This window comes from Pantherophis guttatus, chromosome 6 (assembly GCF_059756535.1).
Source record: "Pantherophis guttatus breed Tessera chromosome 6, ASM5975653v1, whole genome shotgun sequence".
Lineage (NCBI taxonomy): Eukaryota > Metazoa > Chordata > Lepidosauria > Squamata > Colubridae > Pantherophis > Pantherophis guttatus.
Genome location: NC_142068.1, coordinates 98,137,344 through 98,150,716, shown reverse-complemented (window position 1 = coordinate 98,150,716; position 13,373 = coordinate 98,137,344). Strand labels below are relative to the sequence as shown.

Sequence of the window (13,373 nt, the reverse complement as noted above, 5' to 3'; positions counted from 1 at the left end):
ACCTGACCTTTGGAAGACCTTTAGATTGGCTGAGAAACTATAAACACGAGGGGGGGAAGAAGCTTAGTAGATGCATTTTGCGCATTTTGATCACTTCCAGCTTTTCACTGGGATGTTAATCTTTTCATATTCAGTAAAAGTACCAGATTCTTCAAAATGCTTGAGTTTGGGGTTTTCTTTCCTGGATACTGAAGGAAGCATACCTGACATTCTGGTTCTTCCTGTGCTCAACCTTTGAATCAGGGCAGTCTACTTTTGCCACAGCACAGCAAAGCCAAGCACTACATTGCTGCTGCCCGCCCCCCTACTCCCGGCTAAAGGACTCATATTCGGCTGCCAACTTTTTAGGACAAAGAAGTGCAGCCAGTGCCACCAAAGTTCACCACAGAAGCTGCTCTGATTACCTAGTCTACCTGCTCCCAGTCTCTCTGGAGTCCCAGCAATAGGAACAGAGATCAAGGAAATGACAACAGCCAATAATACGTCAGCGCCTCTCCTTCTTCCTCCCATGTTCACCCTCCTCTTCTCAGGACATGATGTGGGGCAGCCTTTCTGAAGTGCATCTTCCTGGCCTTATTGAGGAGGTCAGGCTTAAAGTTGTAAAGGCAAAGTACAGCAGCACTGCATGGCTACCTTGTCCACCGAAAAACCTACTGACCTGCTTCGCAAATATATATTTAAAATATGAAGAAACAAAACAGGAAAATTAATGGAATAGTGAAAATAAAATAAATGATTAACATAAATTAAAGCACAAATCCCTTCTAGTGAAAAATAAGAGGCCAAACTTCATTTTAGTATGAGTTCGTTCTGGCTGATGCACACACAAATTAAACATAACAATCTGTACTAATGAAAAATAAAAGTCCTCCTCTCAAGACTAAGGACAGAGATATTAAACAACATGAAGGACTTGTGCCCCTCAGGCAAGCATGTCAATAAATATTTCATTGGTTGTGAGCATTTTTCCTTCATACCAATCTTGCATTTAATTCACTACTGATTTACTCAAACCAAGGATGGGTTGCAGGGAGAGGAACGTGTGGATTGACATGTAGAGTAACCAGCAAGGCCCATTTTCTCATGCTGTACCTAAGATCTTTTTATGATAGCTGTGCCAGCAAAGAAAGACAAAAACGGAATCTGCAAAAAAAAAAAAAAAAGGTTCTTTCCACTGAGTGGGAATGGGATCAGACCCAGGTAAGAGTAAAGTGCAATGGGGATTATATAAATGCCACCTAAAACAGAGGGAATTTGACATGTTCTGTCTTCTTAGCCCTAAATCTCTCTGGGAAATGGAAAAATCCTCTTGTTCTAGTGCTAAGAACACAGCCCATCTGCAGCTCCAGCCCCAGCCTCCCACCCTCCTCTGCTAATCAGCTGGACCAGGAGCTGCTGTGCCTGGCCTTCCCTCCTGGGACACAGCATCTTCAGAGTGATGCCATCGCAGGTGGCTCTGAAGGGCATCTTTTGGGCATATTAAGCCACCCAGAATCACCTCAGGGTGAGATGGGCGGCAAACTAATTTAATTTTTAAAAAATTGCTTGTCACCCACAGAAGCCCAAGAGACAGAATTACTGAAAGGAAAGTGAAAGAACATGTAATTTCTTCCCCACTCCCAACCTGCCTGTTTTCTGTAAAGAAAACTTTCTCTACTTTCTATAAAATGATTGGCTGGTTGCTGGTTAGGTTATGCTGCTGCATAGGGTTTTTTTATGTTTTTGAGTTTGCTTTTGCTTCAGTTATAGTTCACAAAATTGGCTGAAAACTGGTTCACTGAGGCATAGAAATGGTATTTTATGCAGATACCAAATGGGCAATAGTGAACGATTAAATTATAACTATTAATCCATGTGTGCTGTTCTAAGTGGAATTGGGACCTCACATAAGCAACTCAAAAAGAAAAACTGCAATCAGGAAATATGATGAATATTATTTTATTTATAAAATTGATGCCTATATTTGTTCAACTAAACCAGGGGTCCCCAACCCCCAGACCACAATTGGCCGTGAGCTGTTCAGAATCAGGCTGCCCAAAGTGGCAGGTGAGTGTGCACCTGCATTTGCATGAAATCCACTCACCTTTAGTATAGCAATAGCACTTAGACTTATATACCACTTTACAGTGCTTTACAGTCTTCTCTAAGCAGTTTTACAGAGTCAGCCTCTTGCCCCCAACAATCTGGGTCCTCATTTTACCCACCTTGGAAGGATGGAAGGCTGAGTCAACCTTCAGCCTGGTGAACTGCCAGATTGCAGTCAGTCAGCAGAAGTAGCCTGCAGTACTGCGCTCTAACCACCGAGCCACTGAGGCTCTGTATGCTATGTATTTTATCTTTTTCAAATTAAGAACTGATGATGAAGAAGTTAAAATCATTCAAGAGGTAAATAAGTACTTAATTTTAGATTTAAAAATGTGGTACGAACCTTCAAAAGAAACTTTCTTATTTTACTTGCTAAGATAATGACCATGCATAAGAACTGTTTTTAAAATTAAAAATGCTTTTAAAATAAATAAAAAAAAAATGCAAGGAAGGGGTATTTAAATTACTAGTCCCCACATCAATTAACATTTATTTAGTGGTCTACAAATGCAGAAAAGAAAAAAAGAGGAAGTCCAGGGGTGAAATGCTCCTAGTTCGGACCAGATCGCCCAATCCGGTAGCGAGGGTGGCGGGTGGTTCAGAGAACCGGTAGCAAAAATCCCTGCGTGTCCCCCCTCCCCCCACCCATCATGCCCAGCTGAGCTGCACAGTCATCAGAGGCTTTTTTTTTTTTACTTTTAAAAGCATTTTTTCTACAACCTCTTCCGACAAAAAAGTGCTTTTAAAAGTAAAAAGAAAGCCTCTGATGATCGTGCGGCTCAGCTGGGATCGTCAGAGGCTTTTCAAAGCATTTTTTTCTGCAACCTCTTGGCCGAAGAGGTGGTTAAAAAAATTCTTTGAAAAGTCTCTGACAATCCCAGCTGAGTTGCCTGATCAGCAGAGGTTTTTCAAAGCATTAGAAAAAATGCTTTGAAAAGTAAAAAAAAAAAGTTGGCCACGCCCACCCAGTCACATTACCCCCACCACCACCAAGCCACGCTCACAGAACCGGTAGTAACAAATTTTACATTTCACCCCTGAGGAAGTCCACCAACTGAATGAAGAATTTTGTATTCTTCATACTTACTGGGTTCAGGAGCACTGTCAGGAAAAGTTCACCACCACGAATGCTCTTGTCTAATTCCTTGGAGCCACCAGGATACTCATTATAGAATATAGTGTGAGTAAAAAGACCACAAGTCTGGCGAGGCAACACCTAGATAAGCCAGAGAGGAGGAGGAGGAGGAAAATTAAAAGAGGGTGTTGGTTCTGGCTGTGAACCTTCATAGGCTGGGGGGGTGGGGAGGCCAAGACCAACAGATGGGCAGAATCCATTCTTTCCACATCAGATGCCCTGGCCTTCAGCTGAGATTCCTAAAGTCCTATGAAAACTTCTATAGAGGTGGAATGGAGATTGACAGTGCACATTCTTCAAAAAGCTAAGAGCTGAAATAGCTCTTTCTCAAAATAATTTTTATTCATTGTATAGAATTATCATCATACAATGAGTTGGGCAGGAAATAAGATGTATTTGTGTGGGCATCTCTATTGAGCCAAGCTGTATTCTAATTCCTTGCATTCCATTGCCTGACCTGGTGTATTTTCTATGGCCATGGATTATGTTCAGTTCTCACTGCCTTGTGTTCCAACCCCATCACCCTTTTAAAAATCTTTTGGTCTCCAAAACCTACCAATTAACTACCCAACTTCATATGGATGATTCTTAAGATTTAAGACTAGAGATGTTTTAAATCAAAAAGAATTTCTTTCCTGTTTCAACAGAAAATAATTAGAGTTATTACTTTATTGGTACATGGTGTTCACCACCCAAGAGATTGTTATAGAGAACAAGATGGTTCATTTGAGCACGCCCTCATTCTTCAGTTTTGAGAACTTCAGAAAGTTGATTTCCCAACAATGAGCACTCCAGAATTGGTTGCACTTCTTTTCTCCTCTAGATAGTTAATAGGGCTCAGCCTCAGCGTCTTACCATGATTCCGTTATGGATGAACCCTCGTCGATATCGAGCAGGTCGAAGATGAGGATATTCCTCTGTGCTAGTCACCTGAATGTCCCAAACAGTTTTCCATGCTTCATAGAGTTGGGCATGAACCGGATAAACCCCTGAGTGGTGGGGGGCTACTGCATAGCCCATATCTGTGGGAATCCCATGTTCCTGGGGTGTAAACAAATTTTAAGAGTTCTACATTCACTTCATTGTTAGCAATTTAGCAAGAGGGAAGAGAAGGGTGGCTGGCTATGGGGCAAGACAAGGAATATATAGATAACGAAGCAAAACTTGTTTGCTTGCCATAAAGCCATTAAGTAGAATGGACAGATCAGTACAAATCAGTTACATTTTTCATTTGCAAATTATCCTAACATACAGAAGATATGAGAGAGGGTACAAGTTCCAGGTCAGATGTGAAATATTAATGGACCTGGAAAGTGTGAAGCAGGAATTAGGAAGAACACAACACTTAGGAATTGCAAGAAATTTCATATTTTCTGACAGAGTTCTGTTGTCACAGATGGCACCTGTTTTTTAAACACTTTCTGCAAACTCTCTCCTACTGCAGTCTGTACTATTATCTTTACATCCTTATCTTAGAACTCAGCAGTGCTCATGTAGTAAACTTGTAGCAGATTGATACATTCCAGAAAGTTGTCCCTTACCAAAGCAAACTGCTTGTTGAGTTTCATTTGCTCTGCCAACACAGTAACGTTGTGAAAGAGATGTGGCTGCATGTGACTCCACATATGAGGAAACCACCAGAATTCCTTCCTATTCTTCAAGAGCGTATCATCTCCTTCATCTTCCTCATCTGTACCTGGAAGCCCATGGAAAAAGGACTAAGCTAGGGTTGCTGGGTTATTATTGAGCAAAGATACTAAAGACCAACAAGACAAAACATAACTTACATTACTGCACAACAGATTTGAAGAAAAAAACCACCAGCCAATTGTTTTGTCTCCTAATGAGGTCTTCACTGAGACTAGAAGCTCCTTCACCAGTTATTTTCAAAGAGAGAAAACCTTCCGCTGGTGTCACAGCAGATTAAGCCTCTGGCTGTTTGTCCAAAACCATTAAGCTCAAAAACTGGGTCCCCCAGTCAGCCCCAAGCACATGTAGTTAAGAAATCTATAAATAGAAGCAAGAAGCTGACTGATAAAAGAAATCCTGGGTGAATATTCTAACTGTACCAGTTATTTCTTTGTTATTTTTCACTATGCAATGAAATATGGCTTTCTTTTGAATCAGCAGGCTTATTTACTTAAAACATTAATATACCGGTAGCTGCCCATTTTATACCAAACTCAGGGCAGCTCCCAGTCAAGGTTGCCTGAATCTAGCCAACTCAGGAGAGTATGATTAAGCAAATATGATTAAATGTGAATCCAACATGAATTTGCTCCTAAGAAATGGGCTAACTTCATATAGAACAAAAAATCTTACCAGTGTGGTAGAATTTCCCAGAGAATCCCAGATTGAAAGTGAAATTGGGAACCAGAGCCCTCAACTTGTTCTGAGTGTTTAAAAGAGCCTGCAAGGAAAGAAGAGAGAAAGGCTGAGAGAAACCATTCAAACCAGTTTCTTAATCAACTCACATGTTGCTAGGAATTCATACCCTTCTCAACAGCGTCCTCTTTCATTACTTTTATCAAGCGCATAAACTGGAAGCTCAGTAAGTCCAAAAGACAGCCCCACATCACCATCCCTCTCCCACTTTCAGGCTTCCCAAAACCAAAGTTTCCGGGTTGAAATATACCAGAGCCAGTATTCTGGGCCTGCTAAATCTGCCTTCTTCTGGGTCTGTGTTTTGAGGAGATATTTCGTTGATCTTTAACTGCTCTGGCATTTTCTGGACTTGTGGCATCTTTCCCGGTCTATACACAAATCTGAGCATTTGTGACTCCAGTCACAATTGTTGACTTTAAAGACAACTTTAAATTGTCTCCACAATCATTCTGGACACCTTTTCTTATTGATTCCCTTTTTTTTAGAGGTTTGCTATTTTAAAATCAAACATAGCTGTTTTGAGCTTTTTCAACAACTGGCATCTTAAATCTTCACTGATTGTTAATATCTTGGTTAGTTTCCAAAAAATATGCACAATCTAAAAAAGAAAGAAACAAAATGTCCAAGGTCATTGAGTTTCGTAGGTGGGTTTGGGGCATGTCTAAATTCAGCATTTGAATAACTGCAATTCTGGTGGCTCTCCAACATCAAAATTTTAATAATTACGATCCACATTCTGAATTACTAATTGAGGTTCCATATAGTCCTCTTAGAATGTCTGCTTGTGTGTTGTTTGTTTAAGGGTGGATAATTGTCTCATTCTTTAAAACGCGATTTCATATTTAGTGTTCCATTGTTCCACTATATACATATATATAGTTGATATACATATAATTTCTAAGCAACCTCATTTGACTAAAATCCCTTTTGGTACTTGACATCTGCATTCTGTGTTACTGAGTCCTGACATTCTGAAGCATCTGGGAAGGTATGTCCTCAAAACAGGGGTGAAATGCTCCTGGTTCGGACCGGCTCGGGCGAGTAGGTAGCGAGGGCGGCAGGCAGTTCGGAGAACCGGTAGCAAAAATCCCTGTCCCCGCCCCCCATGCCCAGCTGAGCTGCGTGATCATCAGAGGTTTTTTTTCTTTTAAATGCCTCTGACGATGCAAGCTCTGATGATCCCAGCTGAGTTGCCTGATCAGCAAAGGGTTTTTAAAAAACCTTCTGACGATCGGGCAACTCAGCTGGGCTCGTCAAAGCCTTTTGATAGCATTTTTTACATGGTTTTACATGTAAAAAAATGGTTTTAAAAATAAAAAAAAATTGGCCACGCCAACCCAGTCACATTACCCCCCCCACCAAGCCACGCCCACAGAACTGGTAGTAAGAAATTTTAGATTTCACTACTGCCTCAAAGAGAAAGATAATGCTAAGCAGCTTAGCAAAGTATAGTTAAGTATAGTAACTTGGGTTACTATAACAACACACGTGTCAGTTGATAAATTCAAAGAATTTCCATTTCTCAGGAAACTGCACCAATCCTACTGAGAGCAAATCTCCACCCAATTAGGTTCAAGAACATCCCCAAACGTCTGCTCTTTACAGGGTGTTTCTTGATTTAATATGCTTCTCAAGATCAGATCTCAAAATATCCACAAGCTTGACAATCAATCACCATCAATAAAAGGCAGAAATAGAAGATTTCCAAACGCTATTTGCAGGTACTGTTCCATCTTTCTTCTGAGATTTTAGAATATTGAAAACAAATCCACATTTATAATTGATTTAGTTTGACTGATGTAACTTTCCTAAACAACATTTATCAGATGCTTCTTACTTCTTTGTCACAGCAGGAAAGTATATTACTTCAAGGCAATGCTCCATACTTTCTATTTTATTATGCAAATATATTTGTTCCTATAATTACATAACTATTTTACTTCTGAAAATTATAACCTGATACATATTCCCCTGTTTTTATTCTTTTTTAAGAACATGCATGGATTGAATGAAAGCAAAGATCCCTATGTTTTTGTAAGGCCAATTACATCTGATTTGCTCATCGTGTAGTTTAATTTTATTTACTCTTCCAAGACTTATTTCATAATTAGTGTGAATATGAAAGGAAAGACCCAGCAAACAGGTTCTTGAAGGCAAGAAGACAAGAAAAACACTGCTGAGCTTCTGGGTACATTGACCAACCCCTTGGTCAAGACTATTTCCAAAAAGTGGGGGATTTCCCTCAGCAAATTCCCATTTCACACCAGTTTCCTTTGGTTTTTTCCTATCAGTTCCATTTTTTCTCTCCCAATCTTTTCAAATAAAAAGTCAAAAAAATACAAGCAAATTAAGAGTATGAATATTCTTCCAACTTGTTGCTTGGTGTACATCAGAAAATATATTTAAAAAAAAATTATTTTAACAAGATGATGATTTGAAAACAAGCAGCTGAATGTGTCACACTGAAACTAGATTTGACAGTGAGTTCATATACTTACATTCTGGAATTAATTTGCAAAAAACATGCCAACTGTTTTGACACTGGGAAATGTTCCTCCACTGCACCTCTCATTTAAGAAGTCAACAAACTTGCAAAATTACCTTTTGTTTTTTGTTTTGAAAAAAGAAGTTAATTTTTCCACCTTGGCAAAGATTCTCTTTCAAATGCATAAAAGTAAGTATTATCTTCTTAGCATCAAATCCCTTCAATTTATGTCAGATTAATGCTCCATTTCACACTGCTAAACTGGTAAACAAAGTATGTTTTAGAATGATCTCATTTGAGTCTTTCTGTAATCACCAGAGAAGCTTTGCAAAGGGAGGTTAACTTCTATAATTCCACACAGGACTATCAGTGAAGCTCTGGGTTTCATCCTTGGCTGGGATCCATCTTGCAACAATTTGGAATAAAAGATTCAGAGAAATGACAAAAATAAAAGCAGTTGCTCGACAACCATCACTTAAAAGAGGCTGGGAATTATACCTGAAATCAACAGGATTTCTAATTTGATCTTATGCTCTTTGGATAAACCCAGGGTTTTAGTTAGGATTTTCCAAGTCTGGCAGGTTCTCACCATCTTTGCATGAGGACATTACAGGCTCTGCCTTTCTCACTACATTCATTTGTTGCGTCAACTCCCCCACTCTTGAGTACAGGACCACAAGTTTAGATCACTTTAGTGGTCTGGCTTTATGTTTGGACTTTCCCGGCTTCTCAAGCATGCACCACAGTTTTATAAGAAAGATGGGAGTCTTGTTTTTCCTACTGTACCAGACTTTTGGGAAAGAGAAAACAGCATAAAACCACTCTTCTTCTCCAAAACACAGTTCAATGTCACTATTAAAATGAAACCTTGCTCCACTGAGTGCACCATCTACTAACTACTTGGAAGACGTACCTACACTTCTTTCGTTACTTCTCCTGAACAGAAGAATAAAGCAAAGCTGACCCTTCTGTAACTTAGCAAGGGTTCATAAAAGGGATTAAAACAAAACAAAACAAAACAAAACAAAACAAAACAAAACAAAACAAAAACACACACAACTAGCAGGATTGGCCTGACTATCCTGTTTATGGGGTCTTGTATTATTCACCAGGAAAAGATATCCAGATTATTCTATTCCTATATTTTTCAACAGAAATCCATTTTTATGGGAAGCTGCATTACAATTACTACTATTTTAAAAACAGTAATTGAAACAGGCTCAGCTCTTATGAGATGTTATTATGAAACAAACTCTTAAAAGTGCACCACAAGCAATATTTAAAAGGGCTTGAACTTCTCACTTTAAATGAACTTCAAAATATGCTGCTATATAAACATTTATAAAATAGATCATGCAAATCTGTCAGAGGAATAATTTTTCAAACTACTGTGAAATCTTTAACCTCATATTCTACTGACACTTATATAACTTTCTTTAAACCCAATGCTATATATTAATCAATATATAGCAAGTAGAAAAATCCAGTGGGGTCATTCTCCTAGCAAATTTATTATTTTATCCTTACTGTACTCAAAAATTTAATGCCTAAACCTATGGCTTCTCTAGGGTTTGGAAAATGGGCAATAAATTTCATCCACACTGCCATCTCTTACCAAATGCATGCTGAATTAGCAATTGTTTAAAATGTCCCCTGTCAGCCTAGCTCTACTTTCCTCCTGAGGATTGTTAAGTTTGAATTTGTAATGAAACAAAGATTGAATTTAGCAAACCCACTCACATCATTGGTACAAAAGATAAATGCAGACTGTTGTGATAGCAAATCTCGTGATCTCTTCTTCAACGTCAGATAAGGATTAGGGGGTGACAGTTTTAGAACAAAAGACATTTGATCTTTCATTTCCCCCAAAATTGATGATCTCAGAATTTAGAGAAGGAAAAAAGCTATTTCACAAAGAATTAGTATTTTTTTTTAAAAAAAGCTTTGCAATTCTCATATGTTTAACGGAAACAGTGAGAATCTATATCCTTTTGAATTTATTAGTAAAGATACTTGGTGTTATGACAGTTGTTTACTTTATATTCCCATTCACTCTGTTCCACATTACCTCTACATCAGACACCTTCATGCGTGTCCCCTCTTTGCCCACAAAGATATCATCAATGTCCACAAGGATGTAGCGGTCAAGGGTCAGACAGAGACGCTTGCCAGTCAGGTAAGCAATCGCATCAACAAAGATGAGCTTGTGCAGCCAGAAATTGAGATTATTACCAAAAAGAACCCTCTGGATACCATCATGGAGACCAAGATCCTGCACCACTGTGGCATGCAGAGCTCTGTGCGTAGTCAGGTGAGGGATTGACTCAGACGATTTGGTGCTGGCCATCAATACAGGTTCGTAGGTTGTGTGATTTGACTGGAACACGGTCCAATCGTCCCCAGGCAGAGGGCCCTGTTCCACTTCATTAGCCTGGGTAACATACAGAAGTGGGGCACTGGGATTGATGTGATAATCTCGCAGTCCCAAATTGGAATGTAGGAAGAGAGGAAAGCCTTTGAGCTGAGCACTAAGTAAGCTGTTCTCATTTGCCTTGAAGAAACCGATGATTCCTACTCCATATTCCACACAGTATTTGTCCAAAAGATCCCTGTTCCAGGTATCCAGGTTCACATATTTAAGGATATTCTCATAGATAATAAGAGCATAGCGACCATGGTCCTTGTCCATTAGAGTGGGCATATCTCCCTTTCCAGGAGCAATCTCTGTCCTGTATTTAAACCGACTAGATTCTAAGATGGCCACAATCTCTTGACCCAATTGGGAATAAATGCTTTCCACAAAAACTAGCACCACAGGGTCTGTGCGTGAGTTGTCCACTGATTTTGTAAGCCTCCAGCTTGCCTGGGGCTGGATGAGGATCCTGTGTTGATTACTGCAATCGCTGAAGGGCAGAGGGGGTGGTTCCTTGATTTTGGGACTGTTAGTGACATAGTAAGCCAGGAAGCACATGGAGACCAGGCTGAAGGCAATAAGCAGCAGAATCAGTCTGTGGAGCTCTAACTGTCGCACATGCCTCACCACTTTCCACAGCTGAATCATGATGAGGTGGGTGGCTTAATCTTGCCTCAAGTTTGGCACCTATCAAGCTGCCTTGGTGTCTCCAGCGCCACCACCAGAAGAGCCAGTGGCAGCTCACAGAAAACAAATGTAGGCTGCAGAGAGGAAACAGGCCTAAGTGAGCAGCTGTAAGACTAGATCCCCAGTGATCTGCCATTTATCTCAAGTGACCATGGCCTTCAATTCCCATTGCTCCCTTGAGCACTTCCTCCTTTTTGTTTCTTTGCTGGCTGAGAAGAATCCTAGGAAGCAAGGAGGCTACATGCACTTGTAAGAAAAGTATAGGCTCTCCAGAAAATGAAGTAGTGCCACCAACTGATGAGCTTGCCAATCACATGGTTGTTATTCTGAATTCGCCACCTGCAATAAAAAGTAAGATAAATTTAGGAGTTCTAGAAGATCAACAGTGAAAAGAAGATGCAGTGAAATGCCTATGATGACCTATTAAAATCACCCATTGCTCCTGATATTATCAACAGAGATAAGTGGACTTACAAAGAGTGCTCAGCATTCCAACCTGCCACCCCTAATTTCAGGACTTTCTATTTCATGTCTCCCCTACCAATGATTTCTAATGCCCTCTGAGTATGTTCAATTCTTCCTGGACTTTTCTGTGTTTCATTTTCCCTTTCAAGGTTTCTTCCTATGTGTATGTGTTTCTATTCCCGCAACCATCACATTATTTCCCCTTGTTTTTCAAGAATACTCTTTCCTTGATGTCACAATTCAGCCCAGAGCTGGCTACTAGCATATGTGAGGTGAATTGGGAAATCATGTCTGTGATGTGCAAGTAAGGTGTACTCAGACCAATTCCATTCCTAGCTTCTGGTGTAAAAATACTTTTTAGAAGATCCCTTAATGAATAAGGAAACATGTATACAGCTAGTCCTCAGCTTACAACCATAGTGGAGCCTGCCCATTATGGGCGTAAATTGTAACCATCGTAACATGGATCATCATGGGATTGATCTACTTTTAAAACCCCTTTCTGCAGTGGTTGTTAAATGAGTGTGGTAGCTGTAACGTGAGTGCTGCAGTGGTTAAGCAAACTAGTTGCTAGTTGCTTACTATTGGTGACTTTGCCAAAAAACAGAAGTAAATGACAGGTTTTGGCAAAAATGTTGTAAATCAGTCGTGTGACTTCAGGATACTGCCAAAATGTTGGCCAGTTGCTAAGTGCCCAATTGGAACTGGAACGTTGGCACATGGGGGGGAGGGGTGGACAGCATAGTTTTGAACGGTTGAAGGACTTGAAGCATCGAGGACGACTGTCATTAACCGTTCCTTATTTCAGAGAATTACCAGATTTTCCACACTGATATAGTGTTATTTTATCATCAGAGTTGCTTTACATTCATGCTATCAAGATTTTTAAAAATTCCAAAATAGTTACCACCATAAACTCAAACAAAAGGAAATGAGGAACTCTAGAATATCATCATTACAATATAGGAAAAACTCTTTGGTGTTATTTGTCTGATAACAGAACGTGCACCAATGCATTTATTTTTGGAATGAGATAATCACACAAATTATACAACATGTAATATTTGTGATGCCACAATGATACTGTCCTTTGAGAAATAACAATCTTTTCTACAGTAAGTCTGTTAAAATGAGATTTTACTTACTCTTATTTTTTTCCTTAGGTTTTTAAATTCACAAATCATAAAATTAATTCATCTAGGCTTAGGTGAATAAGTTAAATACTGTACTAGTAGTGTCTATGGAGATTCTCAGTCATCCAGGTCATGGTTGCCCTAAAAATGCTTTTTCAAGAGGCAACTGGACTTTCTGGTTTTTCTTTGAAGATGTTTCGCTTCTCATCCAAGAAGCAAAATGTCTTCAAAGAAAAAACCAGAAAGTCTTGAAAAAGCATATTTGGGTTAAATACTAGTATGAAATCTTTAAATTGTAAATACATAAACTATTTAGTAAGTACAAGTTGTTGGAAAATACTAGAAAGAAAATAAAGTGCAGGAATAAGTAAAAGAAAATAAGTTAATATTTTTCAAAGTATTCAAAAACTCCCTACTTTATGCCTCAATTACCGAAGATGCCAAAATACACAAAATTAAGAAAATCTGATCAGAAACAGATGCCCTGTGCCCTCAAAGTAGAGACTCAAATCAAGTTTGTGAAGCAGAGACCACTCCTGTTTAAGAGAAATACCCCATTTTACTTATTCAGCTATCTCCATTCTA

General features: G+C 39.3%; 1 protein-coding gene across 1 annotated transcript in view; it reads right to left on the bottom strand.

The window, feature by feature from the left end:
* The window catches only part of NDST2 (N-deacetylase and N-sulfotransferase 2), a 107,535-nt gene that overhangs the window by 18,114 nt on the left and 76,048 nt on the right, over nt 1–13,373 (bottom strand). Inside the window, exons 2-6 of the mRNA XM_034435293.3 lie at nt 10,159–11,529; nt 5,543–5,630; nt 4,762–4,916; nt 4,076–4,261; nt 3,173–3,301 (exon numbers count right to left, since the gene is read on the bottom strand). Coding sequence (XP_034291184.1) covers nt 3,173–3,301; nt 4,076–4,261; nt 4,762–4,916; nt 5,543–5,630; nt 10,159–11,151 — 1,551 coding nt within the window. The 5' untranslated portion in view covers nt 11,152–11,529. The remainder of the gene's footprint in view (nt 1–3,172; nt 3,302–4,075; nt 4,262–4,761; nt 4,917–5,542; nt 5,631–10,158; nt 11,530–13,373) is intronic.